The sequence below is a fragment of the Haplochromis burtoni genome, unplaced genomic scaffold (assembly GCF_018398535.1).
Source record: "Haplochromis burtoni strain Fernald_Lab_line unplaced genomic scaffold, NCSU_Asbu1 Contig_597, whole genome shotgun sequence".
Lineage (NCBI taxonomy): Eukaryota > Metazoa > Chordata > Actinopteri > Cichliformes > Cichlidae > Haplochromis > Haplochromis burtoni.
In genome coordinates this window covers 145475-161430 of record NW_024582958.1, presented here as the reverse complement: position 1 = coordinate 161430, position 15956 = coordinate 145475, and the positions used below count along the sequence as shown (strand labels likewise).

The window sequence follows — 15956 nt, the reverse complement described above, 5'->3', positions numbered from 1 at the left end:
GGGTTTCCGGCTGATATCCAGCAGTCTGTGCTGACGGTTGATCTCCTCCTCATACTGGACGATGGTTTTTTGAACCTCTGAGAAGATTTCTTCACAAACAGCAGTTAGTCTCTCCTTGATGAACTCTCTCAGATACTGAGCTGAACTCATCGCTGCTTCAACTCAGGCTGAGCGGATCGATACAAGCATCGACACCGGTATCAGATGGATATTAACGTCATAAGATCAGTACTTTAGTTTGTGTTTTTCCTCTAAGTTCAATCAGCTTTATCAAACAGCGGCCATGTTGCGGACGTACTTCTCGCTCCACCCAGGTCCGCCGTGAGTTTGCGCTCGTGCGTCACGTGACTCAGGGAGCCACGCCGATTTGTTGAATGGTAATGCCGCGTTCCAGATGCCTCGGATCTCGGGAGTTACGTCACTCCTGAGTGAGAGCATTCAGATAAAACAGAATCAGTTTAGCAAGGTAGAGCCATTCCAGTGTCGATAGCAGTAAGACCTGATACTTATTTGTTGTGCTTAAAAACACATTCAATGATAGAGCCTGTTCACTTCTCTGCGTATGACTAATTGAACGAGTTGCAGAGCAGATTGAAAGTTTACAGTTCTAATTTTGTTCACATTCAGTCCCGCCTTCTTGGATTGTTAAATCGTTTATGTTGGTCTACTCTGACTTTCCAAGTGTGAAATCCGATGTAAGGGGCCCTCCACAACACATTTCCGACAGAGAACTCGGGATTTCCGACTTTAAACCTATGCACCATGTCCATTATTATTATTTATTTATCAACAACGGCGGCTCGTGAGTTGTGTCTGCATCCTTCAAATGTCTATTTCGGAAGTGAATTATTAAGTAAGGGATTCCATGTCACTCAGTTATCTAGTTAATATAAATGTAGCGAAGGGTAAAGCGAGGCTTTGTGAAACACTGTTTCCATTCAACATAGCACGATAAAATGTGATGATGTTAAAAACACGAAACTGTGAATGCAATGAACTGTGTGTTTCAGTAATACTATTTTCCAATGTTGTGTTAACCTAAATGACAGCCACACACACACATACACACTTTGTGGATTTGAATGTCACCTACTTTTAGGTAGGTTAAGCTTAGACCTTAGTAACCTCCTTATGCTTAGGTAAAGTGAATAACCGAAGGTTCACTAAAAATGAATACATTTGTCATATGCAAAAAAAATTTTCAAAAACATTTTTTTGGGGTTGAGCTGTTCTACAGTATCTACCTCTACAGTGACATCGGCAGTAGGGTACTCTGGGTTTGGTCTTATTGTTTGTTATTATTACTGAAAGAACAAAAAAAAAAAAAGCGAAAATACTATATATATATATATATATATATATAGGTGGGCGATATGAGATTACTTAGTAATATTTTTATATACTATATATACAGTGTTGGGGAGTAACGGAATACATGTACCGCCGTTACGTATTTAGAATACAAAATATGAGTAACTGTATTCCGTTACAGTTACCGTTTAAAAAGGTGGTATTCAGAATACAGTTACTTTGTTGAAATAAATGGAATACACTGGGGTACTTTCCTGTTTCATTTTGTCGCGGGTCAGGACTGTTTGGGTTTTGTTTGACAGCTACGTTCTGTTGTTCCAGGCGGCAGCGTTACGGTTGCCATGGTTACAGGGCGACGCTCTCTCTCTCTGCGACTGTGTGTTTCCTGGGTGAGAGAGCGCCTTTTCGTTGTTGTTGTGCTAAGCTAACAGGCAGAATGCTACAAGCATAGCTCTAAAGAATGTAGCATCATGGGCAGTGTAGTCCGTGCTGCTGGGAGAATGGACTGCCATACACGTTATGTGTCTGTGAGCGCTAGGAGGGAGAAAAAGGGGAGTGGAAAGGTACGAGCAGTCATCGAGCAAAAACGGGAGCTGGAAGCATGTAAATATAATAATAACCACTGCAGCCAAGAAGAGTGCCTGACGAGCCCAGTTGTAAGTAAGCTATTAAGACTCGACTGTACACTGTGTTCGTGTTTTCCTCCGAAAACAACAAGTTCCGTTGGAGCAGCCTTTCAACGCCTCTCTCTGTCTGTCGCAAGAAAAGTTGACCCACACAACAAAGTAGAGCTATTTTTCGGCTACCAGCCGACAGGGACCCCGCCGTATTATGCTGGGCTTACACTGTGCGATTTTTTCAGTCGCGCGATTCAGCTCCTGCTCAAACTGTACGATTGACTCGCAGGGGTTAGAAGTTTGTGGGGGATAGGTTAATTGATTAATCCAAATTGTCACTAGGTGTGAATGTGCGAGTGAATGTGAGTGTTAATGGTTGTCTGTCCCTGTGTGTTAGCCCTGCGACAGACTGGCGACCTGTCCAGGGTGTACCCCGCCTTCGCCCTATGACAGCTGGGATAGGCTCCAGCGCCCCCCGCGACCCTGAAAAGGATAAGCGGAAGCGAATGGATGGGTTAGAAGTTCATAGGTCACGATGCAGGGTCTCACACTATACGGCCCGATGCTCTGATGCGACCTGAGTGCTCACACTGTGCGTCCATAAAAATGAAGGTTATAACAGAAATTCTGTCGCTCGCTCTCCCTCTCCGTCTTTCACTCACACAGACACACCACCACCATCAACTTTGCTAAATTGCTAATGAAAAACATTGGTCAGGCAGCTGTGATTGAGCAGCAGTGTCGATCCAACTATTTTCACGGTTGTTGTGGTCGTGATAATTTTGTGAGGCCACATCGAAAGGGCTCGGATGGTTCTACAGGTTGTGCCTCCATCGCTTGTGTCCAGATCACACGCTGCACTGCCGTGCTACGCCGTCTTTTTCGCTGACATTTGTGTTTGCGCGTGCGCAGTGTGGCAAACTGCGGTGACACCCTCACGACCAAGCGATTGATGATCGGGAGCTGGTCGTGAGGTGTCAATCGCTTCTCGTTACCCCACGTATACTACACGATGCACGACGCACGATGAAGGCCAAAATCGGGCCGATCGCCAAAACGATCGCACGACTCAAAAATCGGCTCAAAATGGGCCAAAAATCGCACAGTGTGAGCCCAGCATTAGTCAGAGGTCCCTTTACTACAGTTCGGAGTCGCGGACCTTCAGTAATAGTAATAAATCACACAGCAATAGTACATTCACGTTGTTGTAAAAAGCATGATAATATTGTAGCGGGTCAGGGCTGTTCGGGGTTCTGCTTGTACAGTTATGTTTTGTGTATGTTGCCATGGTGACGGGTGACGCCCTCTCGCTGCGACGGTGTGTCCTTCCGGGGTCAGAGGGCGCCCTATGTGTGTTGTGGTTGCCGCGCTGAGCAGTTAGCTAGTGGCAGTGTGTTCTTCTGCAAATGTAATAAACGGCTGTGCTCCCTGGCTAGCTCACGGGAAGCAAGACCAAACGATACCTCCGTCTCCTCCTTGTCTGAACTCGCCACAATATATTAAGTAATCCAAAGTATTCAGAATACGTTACTGTCATTGAGTAACGTAACGGAATACGTTACAGAATACATTTTGGGGCATGTATTCTGTATTCTGTAATGGAATACATTTTAAAAGTAACCTTCCCAACACTGTATATATATATATATATATATATATATTTTTTTTTTTAACTTTGAATTGCTCACAGTTTACAGCTCTAAAACTGGGCATTTGTAAATCATATGCCTGATCACTATGTGTCACTGTGATCTTTGCAGTAGACATTTAAAAATTTGTAACAGCTCAAGGATTCAAATTCTTGTGACATTTTTAAAGATTAGACCTCAAAGACATTGCGTTTATTTTGAAGATCATAAACGTCAGAGGCGAAAAGTGGTTAAATGGGTTGATCTAGCCTTCAGATTTGTGTCACCAGATGTTTCCACCTCAACCCCATCAGATGTCCTCTTCTGTGACAGTGGGAAAACATGATGAATGCAGAAATGTTGATTATCTCTTTTTGAGGCTTTTGATACACATACAAAAATGATTTATCTCAGACTGAAAAATGACCATGTTCAGGTACATTTGAAAATACGTGTCTTGATTGTCTTGATCCCCTTCAGATCTGTGAAATGTGTGTGGATTTGTTTGAAAGTGTTCCAAACTTGAAAACTTTTTATTAGCTTATTAAAACCTTATTTACTTTTTGAATTGTATTTTAGATTTTTTATAGTAGAGATTATTTGAATATAGAACTTTTTATCTTTTCACGATGAATTAGTACATTTTGAATTTTTTCTTTTTTACCAAGTGCAATAATCACAATATTGTTTTAACATGTTTTTATCTTTTCCCTATTCACCACACTTCCTCAGTATTTTTGGCTGTTTTTGATATCAATTGTATTATAAAAAATAATGACTCAAATTATTGATACTTTTCAAAAGTTCAGACCTCTAAGATGTACCGTTTAGGGTCATATGTGATCAAGAAAACCCAACAATCTTCCACAAGAACCTATCTTCTCTGTCTATTTGACTTTAATCAACTCTGCAGTAGCTCCAGCAGAGAAATAAAGCCAAAGTCCAGCATAGAGCGGCTGAGTGAATGTGGTCTGGACTCTGTGGAGGAGAGTCATGGTTTCAGAGACGCTGTAGAAAGACAGAATACCTGCTCTGTGATCCAGGTACACTCCTACTCTGGAGGACCGAGGACCTGAGAGGACAGTTTGGATTTTTTTGTGATAGAATGAATAACTTTTGTTTTCACAAAGTAATGCCCAAGATTTGTCATTGTATCCAAATACACATTCATTTATACTGCTCTTTTGATATTCTTGTATGAGACTGCTACTTCTATTCCTCTACCGCTCCTCTCCACTCTACCTGATCATAAAAGGTGAATCTGTCTGGATGATCAGAATAACATTGTTGTTCTTTCAACTGTGTTACTTTTCTGTTCCCCTCAGATAATAACAGATGTGTGTTTGCTGTGTTTGGATCCAGTGTGATTTCATGTGAATATTTTAAGAATCCAGCTCTGGTCTTTGGCTCTGCTGGTGACAGTAAAACATCCCTTCAGTGACTGTCAGTGAGATGTTTGTCCATTCCTCTCTCAGAATGTCCTGTAGTTTATCTCTGGTCTCTGACACAGCTGCTGTCACATCCTCAAAGTAGCTCAGAGGACGAATATTGATGCTGGATGAGTGTGTAGACTCACTGAGTGCTGACAGTGAGGGGTAGTTGTGTAGAAACTGGTTGTGATCCTCTGTGTGTGAGAGCTGCTCCAGCTCGCCGTCTTTCCTCTTCAGCTCAGCGATCTCCTGCTCCAGCTTCTCCTGAAGCTCTTTGACTCGACTCACTTCAGTTTCCTGCTGGGATCTGACCTGCTGCTTCACATCAGAGCTTCTTTTCTGGAGGAGACGGATCAGCTCAGTGAACATCTTCTCACTGTCCTCCACTGCTTTATCAGCAGAGCCATTGATGGCCTCCACCTCCTGTTGAAGCAGCTTCACATCTTTCTCTCGCTCCTGGATTCTCTGCTGGATGTTTAGTCGTCTCACCTCGAGCTCCTTCTGCTTCTCAGTCCTTTCTGCTGCAGCTGGGACTGTTTCATGGCCTTTATGTTCATCCACTGTGCAGAGATAACAGCTATAAGATAAAAGTCTAAGGGGGTCAGATTGTGAGACCTTGGGGGCCATTCAACTGGCCCACGATGACCAATCCACTTTCCAGGAAACTGTTCATCTAGGAATGCTCGGACCTGGCACCCATAATGTGGTGGTGCACCATCTTGCTGGAAAAACTCAGGGAACGTGCCAGCTTCAGTGCATAAAGAGGGAAACACATCATCATGTAGCAATTTCAAATATCCAGTGGCCTTGAGGTTTCCATTGATGAAGAATGGACCCACTATCGTTGTACCCCATATACCACACCAAACCATCACTTTTGTTGTTCCAACAGTCTTGGAGGGATCCATCCAATGTGGGTTAGTGTCAGACCAATAGCGGTGGTTTTGTTTGTTAACTTCACCATTCACATAAAAGTTTGCCTCATCACTGAACAAAATCTTCTGCGTGAACTGAGGGTCCTGTTCCAATTTTTGTTTTGCCCATTCTGCAAATTCTGTGCGCCGATCTGGGTCATCCTCGTTGAGATGCTGCAGTAGCTGGAGTTTGTAAGGGTGCCATTTGTGAGTAGCTAATATCCGCCGAAGGGATGTTTGACTAATGCCACTCTCCAGTGACATGCGGCGAGTGCTACGCTGTGGGCTCTTGCTGAATGAAGCTAGGACAGCCACTGATGTTTCTTCATTAGTGACAGTTTTCTTGCGTCCACATTTTGGCAAATCCAACACTGAACCAGTTTCACGAAACTTAGCAAGCAGTTTGCTACTGTAGCATGGGAGATGGGTGGTCTCGTAGGGTGTCTTGCATTGAAATCTGCTGCAATGACCCGGTTACTGCGTTCACCAGATATCAACACAATTTCGATCCGCTCCTCACGTGTTAACCTCTGACATGTCAATGGCTGTGAACAAAGAGAAACTTGTAAATAACTCATGAAAGAATAAAGTTACGTTGAAACCAAGCACACCATTGTTTTTCTTGTGACATTACCAATAAGTTTGATGTGTCACATGGCCCTCTTCCTATTGAAAAAACAAAAGTTGTATCCAAGATGGCCGACTTCTAAATGGCCACCATGGTCACCACCCATCTTGAGGAGTTTGCCCCCTCACATATACTAATGTGCCACAAACAGGACTTTAATATCACCAACCATCCCCATGTTATTACGGTGTATCCATATAAATGCCCCACCCTGTATATTCGTGCTCATGGCACATTAATCCAGAGTCAAAGTGTTTTTTCAAAGAGGAAAATCTTAACTCTCTCCGAGCTATTTCCACATAGGGTTAGGGCCCTACCTGCTTCAACTTTCTTGTCTGGCAAGAACAAGACGTTTGTTCTGTAGAAACTTTTGCTGTTTCCACAAAAAAAATTTAAACCTACAAAGAGTAAATTGGCCCAAATGGAGGGTGAATGTAAAAGTTGTATTAGAGAACTTAATTGTTTTTGTTAGTTCAGTCATGAAGCAGATTTATTCAGGTAATTTAATTAAAACACAATTTACTTAGAAAAAGAACATTAAAACAAAACTTTTCATTGCAAGTTTACAAGGACCCCCTACCACCACTGGATCCATCATCAGGAATAAAGACAGAAATCTGTGAAAAACTCAACAATACTATGTTATGCTGTTTTCATATATTAGGTATGAAACCCTCAAAATACATTTAATTAAATTAAATTTTATTTAAACAGTGCCAAATCACAACAGTTGCCTCAAGGTGCTTTATACTGCATGTATTCCTACAATAATACATGCAGATCAATGACCCCCTATGAGCAAGCACTTTGGTGACAGTGGGAAGGAAAAACTCCCTTTTAACAGGAAGAGAAAGAAAACAGGATATAAGACATGCTGTGGAAGAGAGACAGAGATTAATAACGGGTATGATTTAGTGCAGAGAGGTCTATTAACACATAGTGACTGAGAAAGGTGATTGAAGAAGAAACACTCAGTGCATCACGAGAATCCCCCAGCAGCCTACACCTATTTCAGCATAACTGAGGGAGGATTCAGGGTCACCTGGTCCAGCCCTGACTATATGCTTTAGAACAAAAGGAAGGTTTTAAGCCTAAAAGTAGAAATAGCGTCTGTCTCCTGAATCCAAACTGGAAGCCGGTTCCACAGAAGAGGGGCCTGAAAACTGAAGGCTCTGTCTTGCTGCAGAATTTTGGATTAATGAAGGCTTTTCAGGGAGGTTTTAGAACTTCCTAATAATAATGAATTAACGTAGTCCAGCCTAGAAGTAATAAATGCATGAACTAGTTTTTTAGCATCACTCTGAAAATTAGAGGTCCAGGTATTTATGTCTTTTTAAGACATTCCTGCAGTTTAACTAACTAATTGGTGTGTGTTACTTGGCTTCATGGATAGATAGAGCTGGGTGTCATCAGCATAGCAGTAAAAATGTATAAGGGAAGCATGTTTAATGTAAACAGAATTGGTCCTAGCACTGAACCCTGTGGAACTCCATAATTAAGCATGTGAAGAGGACTCTCCATTTCCGTGAAGAAATTGGAGTCTATTAGATAGCTATGTTACAAACCACTGCAGCGCAGTACCTGTAATACCTACAGCATGTTCTAATCACTCTAATAGGATATGCAATTATAAGAATAAGGTAATAAACTGAACAAAGAATGATGAGAGTTCTTCACTCCTCTAGACAATCCAATTTTATTCAGTTTTACTTATAAAGCACAAAATCACAATGACAGTTCTCTCAAGACGCTTTAAATTGTAAAGGACCTAAAATAGCAGAAAATACTGTCTTGAATATGAATCATCTCCAATCAGTTGTTGCAGTGACTTGACAGTGTAAGCACTACCACCAACACACTGCTATGACTCACAGGTGCTACTAGAATGCAGCTTCTCATCTTTGTGAGTTCTTGTATGACAGTTCAAAAGTGATTTTCGAGTGAATCTTTTCCCACAGGTGCTACAAGAATACGGCTTCTCGCCTGTGTGAGTTCTTACATGAGATTCCAATGCTGCTTTCTGACTACATCTTTTTCCACAGATCCCACATGAATATGGTTTCTCACCTGTGTGCATTCTCCTGTGTTTTTTAATTGCTGATAAATCAGAAAATCTTTTTCCACACGTGCTACAAGGATATGGTTTCTCACCTGTGTGACTTCTTTCATGACAGTCCAAAATTGATTTCTGAATAAATTTTTTTCCACAGGTGCTACAGGAATATGGCTTCTCACCAGTGTGAATTCTCTTGTGTCTTTTTAATGCTGATGAGTGAAAAAATCTTTTTCCACAGGTGTTACAAGTGTACGGTTTCTCGCCTGTGTGAACTCTCAGATGTATAGTCAGCACAAATTTATGCCGAAAGGTTTTTCCACAGATGTCACATTCTAGAGACTTTTTCCTTGAGACAGGTTTACTTTGACTCTCTGACACAGCAGTGTTGTCTTGTCTCTGTCTATGACCTCTCTTTCTGTGATGTCTCTTCTTCAGCTCTGTATTTCTAGTAGATCCTGACTCCACGTGCCCATTTTCTTCATGATCTCGGCTCTCTCCTTCAGGAGAGCTGTGAGAAAGAAGCTGCTCACTGTGGTCACTTTCCTCATAAGATCGAGTCACCATGAAAGTATCAGCCTCCTGCTTCAGTCCAAGCTGCTCTCCCTCCTGACTGCTGCACAGTTCCTCCTGTTCCTCTTTAATCTGTGGAGGCTCTGGGTCCTCCTGGTCCAGACTGGAGTTCCTCTCCTGGTTACAGACCTGCTGGTCTGTGAGAACACCGTCCTTTTCAGAGAGATCCTGCTGTTGGAGGTCTGAAAGCACAAATGAACAAAATGATAAAAATACATTTACTGACAGGGCTCTAGACTAACTTTTTGCCATCGTTACACCGGCACAAAAGTTAGGTGGACTAAAATGTTTCAACCGCATCACTTAACACCGCAGTTTTACATGTGCACTTTTTTGGGGGGGGAGTTGCAGTCCATACAGACAATATTAATTTCTAAATTATTAACTAACAATCTTATGCTTAAAGTGCTTTGGCAATATTGTAGAAAATGTTAAACTTAATCATCATCTTGGCCTCCTCTGACGACCTGTTTGTTGCTGTCTGCTGCTGAAAGGCAATGGGGAGAGGGGACACTTGGGCAGTGCATTGTTTTGCAGCATATAATGTGTTTTCTGGATACACTGTGTTTTTTCAGCGTTCAAAGACAGATGGCACCATGTTAGAGCTGGCTATGAACTTCAGATGGATCAGGCCTTAACTTAACAAAAAAGTTATCAATAGTTCTTTTCATCTTTTCTTATTACCCACAGCTACATCCACTTCTGTTAGGCCAAGGCTGCTCACTAGGGCTGCGTATCATCACTGATTTCTATAATCCATTCGATTCAGGTTCTCAAAGTTCTGATTTGATTCAATTTAGCCTCAGCCAGTCAGAAATATTATAATTCTGATCATTTATCAGTACGGATACATGTGAGACTTCATCAGAATTGTGAACATCACAGCAGATGCCTTTGTGTCAAAGTAACTGAGAATAAAACACAGAAAAACATGAAGGAGATTTTTCTGGCCTGGCTTTTTATAGCAGATAACCTTAAAAATATTCTGTAATTTTGCATAATTTTAAAAAGTTTTTCTTCAGTATTAAACAGCAGAAATTAGGCTTTCTTTTCCGAGGTCATTTAAGTAAATAAAAAAAAAAGAAAAAGACAGCGGCCGACAGCGCTGTAATCAACGGTAGACTGGTGGGTAATAAGCGAATGAATAGTGCAGAAAACAGATTTGAGACGGGAAACTGTTCTTGAAGTACAGAGAGAGAGAGAGAGAGAGCTAGCTGTGCATGAAGTCTGATTTTTATCGTGGTGGAAGCAAAACAGCAAAACTCAAAGGGAATTCATGACGACATTGACCAAATGTGAAGCGCAGTTTGCTGCTTCTTTTGCTGCTGGCTCTGTGAATTTTAGTTGGAGAGAGACAAAACCTGCAGCTCAGAATCAGCGCAAAAAGACGTGAACACAGAGCTCCGACAGCGTGTCCGTCTACGGGCCGTCGGGTGAGAAAGCCGAGAAAGACAAAGTTGATTCTGATGCGTCAGGTCTGTGTTTACGTCTTTGTGTGGAATCCGTGTACCTGCTCTCATTTGCTGTTTGGTTGTTGTTGAAATGGTTTTGTGAGCTTTAATCTGAGAATCTGGCGTTTCTGGCAAAACACAGTTATATTTAAAAGTCGATTCAGGATTTAATGAATTGATATCGCTTTATTCAAGCTACTCACCTCCATCTTCCAACTGCACTTTCAATTGGACCACGGCCAATCAGAGAGGTCCCGCCCATGACTATCTCTGATTGGTTTAGTCCACGACACGGGCATAATGTGTGTCTGTTGTTGACCACATGGAGAGTTACAGAGGTTTTATTTTTTGTTACCCGAACAGTTGGTCGCACTCTGCTCAATGTTATTTTTAGTAACACTATTATTTTTACAATGTTATTACAATGTTACTGGTGGTGGTCAGAGGGCCCGGTGGCGCCAGTGTCTGGGAGCCTCGCCTCTGTCAGTGCGCCCCAGGGCAGCTGTGGCTACAATGTAGCCTGCCATCACCAGTGTGTGAATGTGTGTGTGAATGGGTGGATGACTGAATGTAGTGTAAAGCGCTTTCGGGTCCTTAGGGACTGAGTAAAGCGCTATACAAATGCAGGCCATTTATCTTTCTTTTTTTTTACAATGTTATTTTTACTCATCACCTACATGGGTGACCTTCATTTTTATTAGGACATCAGAGTCTTACATACCTATTTTGTGTAACTTTATCACAGGTTTCCAGATGGTCTCCATCTCTCTCAGCTGCTCTTCCCCAGTCCAGACGATAATGCCTTCAGCCTCCTGCTTCAGTCCAAGCTGCTCTCCCTCCTGACTGCTGCAGAGCTCCTCCTGTTCCTCTTTAATCTGTGGAGGCTCTGGGTCCTCCTGGACCAGACTGGAGTTCCTCTCCTGGTTACAGACCTGCTGCTCATCCAGACCCTCCTCTTCCTCACAGTCATGATTTTGTGGGAGGTCTTGAGGAACAAAGAAAAAAAACAGAACAAGGTAACTAATGTGATGATACAAGAACACACGCAACACTATTTTACAAAAGCATGAATCAAAGCCTGAATAAATCATGATCAATTGGAGAGACAGTGAGCTCAGATTGTAGCCTGACCAGCGCCACAGTGTGGTATTGATCATGTTAAATTAAGTATATGAATGCAGGATGTTTTCATCAGCTGAGGCGGGTCATAGAGGCACTCTCAGGCAATGAGGTGGAATTCACAGGTGATGATGCAAAAAACGCATGAATGTTTTCCAGTTTTGAAATAGTTTAAAGTGTAAGAGTTCAAATGTGCAACTGTCATTAAAAATAAAGGCACCACTGAGCAGTGAGATATATTCATTTGTAAATGTATAAAATTAATAGTTTTCTGTTAACATTCTTTTAGCATCTTGTCATTTTTGCAGAAACAATGTTGCACTTTGGCGTTATATTTTTCATGTTCACTGTAGAGCTTCATCACCAGGTCATGTGATAAGGTCTATCATGTTAGATGGTCTGTCTAACAATATCAATAGGACCTAAAACACTGACACCTGATGAACTGTTGGAGAAAATAAAGTTTAAAAAATTAAATAAATGCAACAAAATGCGTATTCTTTAAAAAAGCATTTTTTTCTTTAAGCTTCTCTAAATTTTAGTGCAGAATAAACATTAGAGCACTTTGTTTAAGTATTTATTACAATCTGGTTTTGTGGAAAGATAAACTAGTTTAGATTTAGATATGTTTACAAAATGTGTGCATAAGTGTTCAAAATGTACAATTTATATTTGCATTTCAAGTTATAAAAATAATTTACTCAACATGTCTGTGTTGTTTTTTTTAACAGTAAAATAATACTAGTGGGATTTTGTTTTTTGTGTGATTTCAGATCAATGAATGATGTCAATGAAAAAACAATTCAGATATGCGAGGTTGAGCTGAAAAGAATGATACCAAGGCAAAGGGGGAAAAAAATAAAATGAAACAGTCTGAGGGTGAAATACAAATGTAAAATCAAAAGGTGTCAAAAATGTCCGGTTATATTTTGGACCTCAGAGGGTTAACCCAACAAATCATGAAAAATTAGGTTTACATTTTTGTTCATGACAGTGCAGATTTATGACATTTTGTGTAAATTTAAGCATGTAACAATTTGAATGTTTTCTAACGAAAACAGTGTGAAACTTAAGTTAGACTTGTGTGTGTAAATGAACCGCCCTATGTTGTGTAGCTTTCTGGATTTTATACTTATTGAGCTACATATTTATTTATTATACAGACTATACAGTACATAGAATCAAAACTCACATTTTTTATGTAACTAAAGTTTTTAAGTATGTAGGCTACAGACAATGATTAAGTTATAGACTATAGTTATATTAAAGAAGTGTATACTTACTGCATTTTAATCATTGTACCACCTGCATATGTGTTTGAAAAGAAAAGGCTTTGATTTTGCCACCTGAAGAAAATTTCTTTAGATCCGTCCCTGGTCTGCTCAGAGATGCTGCTGTCTACATTGGCTTACTCTGCTGCTACCAGGAGCTAACCTAGCAGTGACCATGGACCTGCACCAGTCCAACATAGTCCATCACTGGACACTGACCCACAGCACTGATAAAGACCCAGTTTAACTTCTTCTAGTAAAGTCAGTCACACTGAAGAATCTGAGCTTGAACAGCACAGAGTTAAAAACACGTCCATACCTATGATGTGTGAGTTTCTGTCGGGTTTCCGGCTGATATCCAGCAGTCTGTGCTGACGGTTGATCTCCTCCTCATACTGGACGATGGTTTTTTGAACCTCTGAGAAGATTTCTTCACAAACAGCAGTTAGTCTCTCCTTGATGAACTCTCTCAGATACTGAGCTGAACTCATCGCTGCTTCAACTCAGGCTGAGCGGATCGATACACGCATCTATACAGACTGATCTACACTGACGTGACGGGATCGATACGTAAGTTTCTCTCTCCCCGGAGTTCAGTCCACTTCGTCAAACAGCAGCCATATCTGTGCACGTGACTATTCTCGCATGGACACGCCTCCTTTTACTTTGTTGCTCTACTGTGATTTGTTGGCCTGCAGTCACGTGACGTTTTTTCTCCCTCGTTCATAACTTTATTTATATTCCAAAGAGAAAGCGTAAACAGGTTCATGCCTGTTATTGATACAGTATTTATCACAGGTCCTCCATGCATTCTCCTGCTGTTAATGATATATCATTAAATAAGGAAGAGCAAAAGAGGCAGTAACATAAATAATTATATCCCTACAGTCAGCTGTTATTAATGCTTCTAAACTGAAGGCTAAATCATCAACAGTATGAGCACACGTGTTGGTGCAGCATCAAAAACTACAGCAGATTATTTTGGTTTTATGGATATTTTGAATTTGTCCAATTTGTATGATAACAAAAACACATTATGATGAAGCTGCTGAGAAACTATCAGGATTCAATATGTCAAAAAGGAATCCTGAATTAAAAAACAGTCTTATATTATTTATTTATTTATTTGCTTGGATATTACTCATTTACATATTTGTTGTTGTTTTAATGCATATCCGTGAAAACATTTGCCTACATTCTTTTAAACGAAGCAAAGTATTTTTAGCCTGAGACCATCTTATAACGTGTTTCATAGTCCCTGTTAACACGTGCCTGCTGACACATGATACACAGTAATATGTGTTTGAATACAACCTGAAACCTGTTAATGTTCTGATTTAACAGCAGATTTCTCCACATGCAGGACAGAGAAATTCCTGCATCTGTCACACAAAAAGTGGAAAATATATTTGTTTGACATTTTAATCACAATAACAAAGAAATAAAATGTTGGTAGATCCACTTTTTACAACGAATCATCCATCAGTAAAGAGTGTTCAGTAGAAAAAGGCCAGTGAGTTTATGTAAATGCTGTATCTGCTGTAAGACACAGACATAAAAATACATAAAAATGAATTTCATTTCTATCCACCATCTTGAACACTGACTATAAATGTGTTCACTTCATTATTGTGTGATTTGGTTCCTTCACGTGTCTCCTTCAGTGCAAATAAAGGACTGTTAGAGTGTGTGCTGTGTGTTTGTCTGAAGCATGACAATCCTTTCCAACAAGTATTTCCAGCTGTTTGTCTCCACTCTGCACTTTAGTCTTTCTTACTGTCATGTCTGTGTTTGTCCACCAGGTGTCTCCCTCAGCTCATTTTCTGTGTGTGAGTTTTCTTTCGGTCTCTGGTCATTTTAATGTTTGTTCAGTTGTGTGTAATTGTTTTTTTCACATATGAAGTCAAATCAAACACACTGAGCTCAACATAAACTTCCTGCTAACAGAATTTTTAATCAGTGCAGAGGCACAGAAGAAAGGACCCCACGCACACACACCGCTGTCAGTTTGCTCAGTTTGTCTATGGCAGCCGATTCTGTTGTTTTGGTTCTTTGCACGCTGGAAACAGTCACTCCAAGGCTGCTGCCACCCACTCGTCATTCTGCTCCGCTGTCAATGAAAAAGCCAAGAAGATAGCAGTGTGATCTAACTTATCCCCCCTCCTCTGCAGCAGGCCAGGGAGCACACCTCCACCACAGGCACCAAGAAGTAAAACTGCTTCAGCTATTCATTAAAACAAGTTAGTAGTCCAAAATTAAACACATTTCAGTATTCCTTATAGTTCTTATTTCTTTTTAAGATACATGTTAATTTGAGCCCATTAGGTATGAGTCAGACACCCACTTTGCTTTTAGGATAAGGATTAAAACTTTGTTTTTTGATGAAGCTCGTAGTTAGGATCAGCTGACACTGAACCTTCCCTTAGTTATGCCACTTATTCCAGTAGCCTAATCTTCTTCTTTTTCTACACTCATCTCTCTCAAACACCTCTCTGCATTTAATCATTAGTCATTATTAATAACTGGCTCTTTTACACAATGTGTCTTTTGTCCTTTCATCCTCCCCTCACCCCCAAACAGTCATGGATGGCCCCGCCCCTCCCTGAGCCTGGTTCTGCCAGGAGGTTTCTTCCTGTTAAAAAGGAGTTTTTCCTTGCCACTGTCACCATGTGCTTGCTCATAGGGCTTTGTGTGATTGTTGGGGCAGGAAACGTTGATTGATTAAGAATGACAATGACAGAACTGAGACTGACAGCAGAGGAAAAGTGGATGTGATGTAGAGAACAGACCATCAGCCATGAACAGAGGCAGTGAATCCAAATCTTTATTACTGAATATACATTTAAAAAGCAGAAGTTCATATTTACTGGCAGTTGTAATCCACAGCAACTCTTCAGTGGTGTTTATTAAAGAAGGGCTTTCTCTCAATCGCCCAATAATCGTTGAGTATTTCAGGTTAGT

The 15956-nt window shown here is 40.8% G+C and overlaps 2 protein-coding genes across 8 annotated transcripts in view; both read right to left on the bottom strand.

The window, feature by feature from the left end:
• The window catches only part of LOC102303743 (zinc finger protein OZF), a 25069-nt gene extending 11446 nt beyond the window's left edge, over positions 1-13623 (bottom strand). The window contains exons 1-3 of one of the 7 annotated variants that reach the window (XM_042214656.1): positions 13315-13623; positions 11327-11590; positions 7524-9336 (exon numbers count right to left, since the gene is read on the bottom strand). In XM_042214656.1, the coding sequence (XP_042070590.1) occupies positions 8390-9336; positions 11327-11590; positions 13315-13486 (1383 nt within the window). In that variant the 5' untranslated portion in view covers positions 13487-13623 and the 3' untranslated portion in view covers positions 7524-8389. Of the gene's footprint in view, positions 1-7522; positions 9337-11326; positions 11591-13314 lie in introns of those variants that run through there. The other 6 variants (XM_042214657.1, XM_042214655.1, XM_005949133.3 and 3 more) reach the window with 6 other exon arrangements.
• Positions 4859-5621, bottom strand: LOC121812446 (tripartite motif-containing protein 29-like). The gene has a single exon (XM_042214660.1). It carries the CDS (start codon positions 5611-5613, stop codon positions 4939-4941), a length of 675 nt encoding a protein of 224 aa, XP_042070594.1. The 5' UTR covers positions 5614-5621; the 3' UTR covers positions 4859-4938.
• Positions 13624-15956: the final 2333 nt, after the last annotated feature.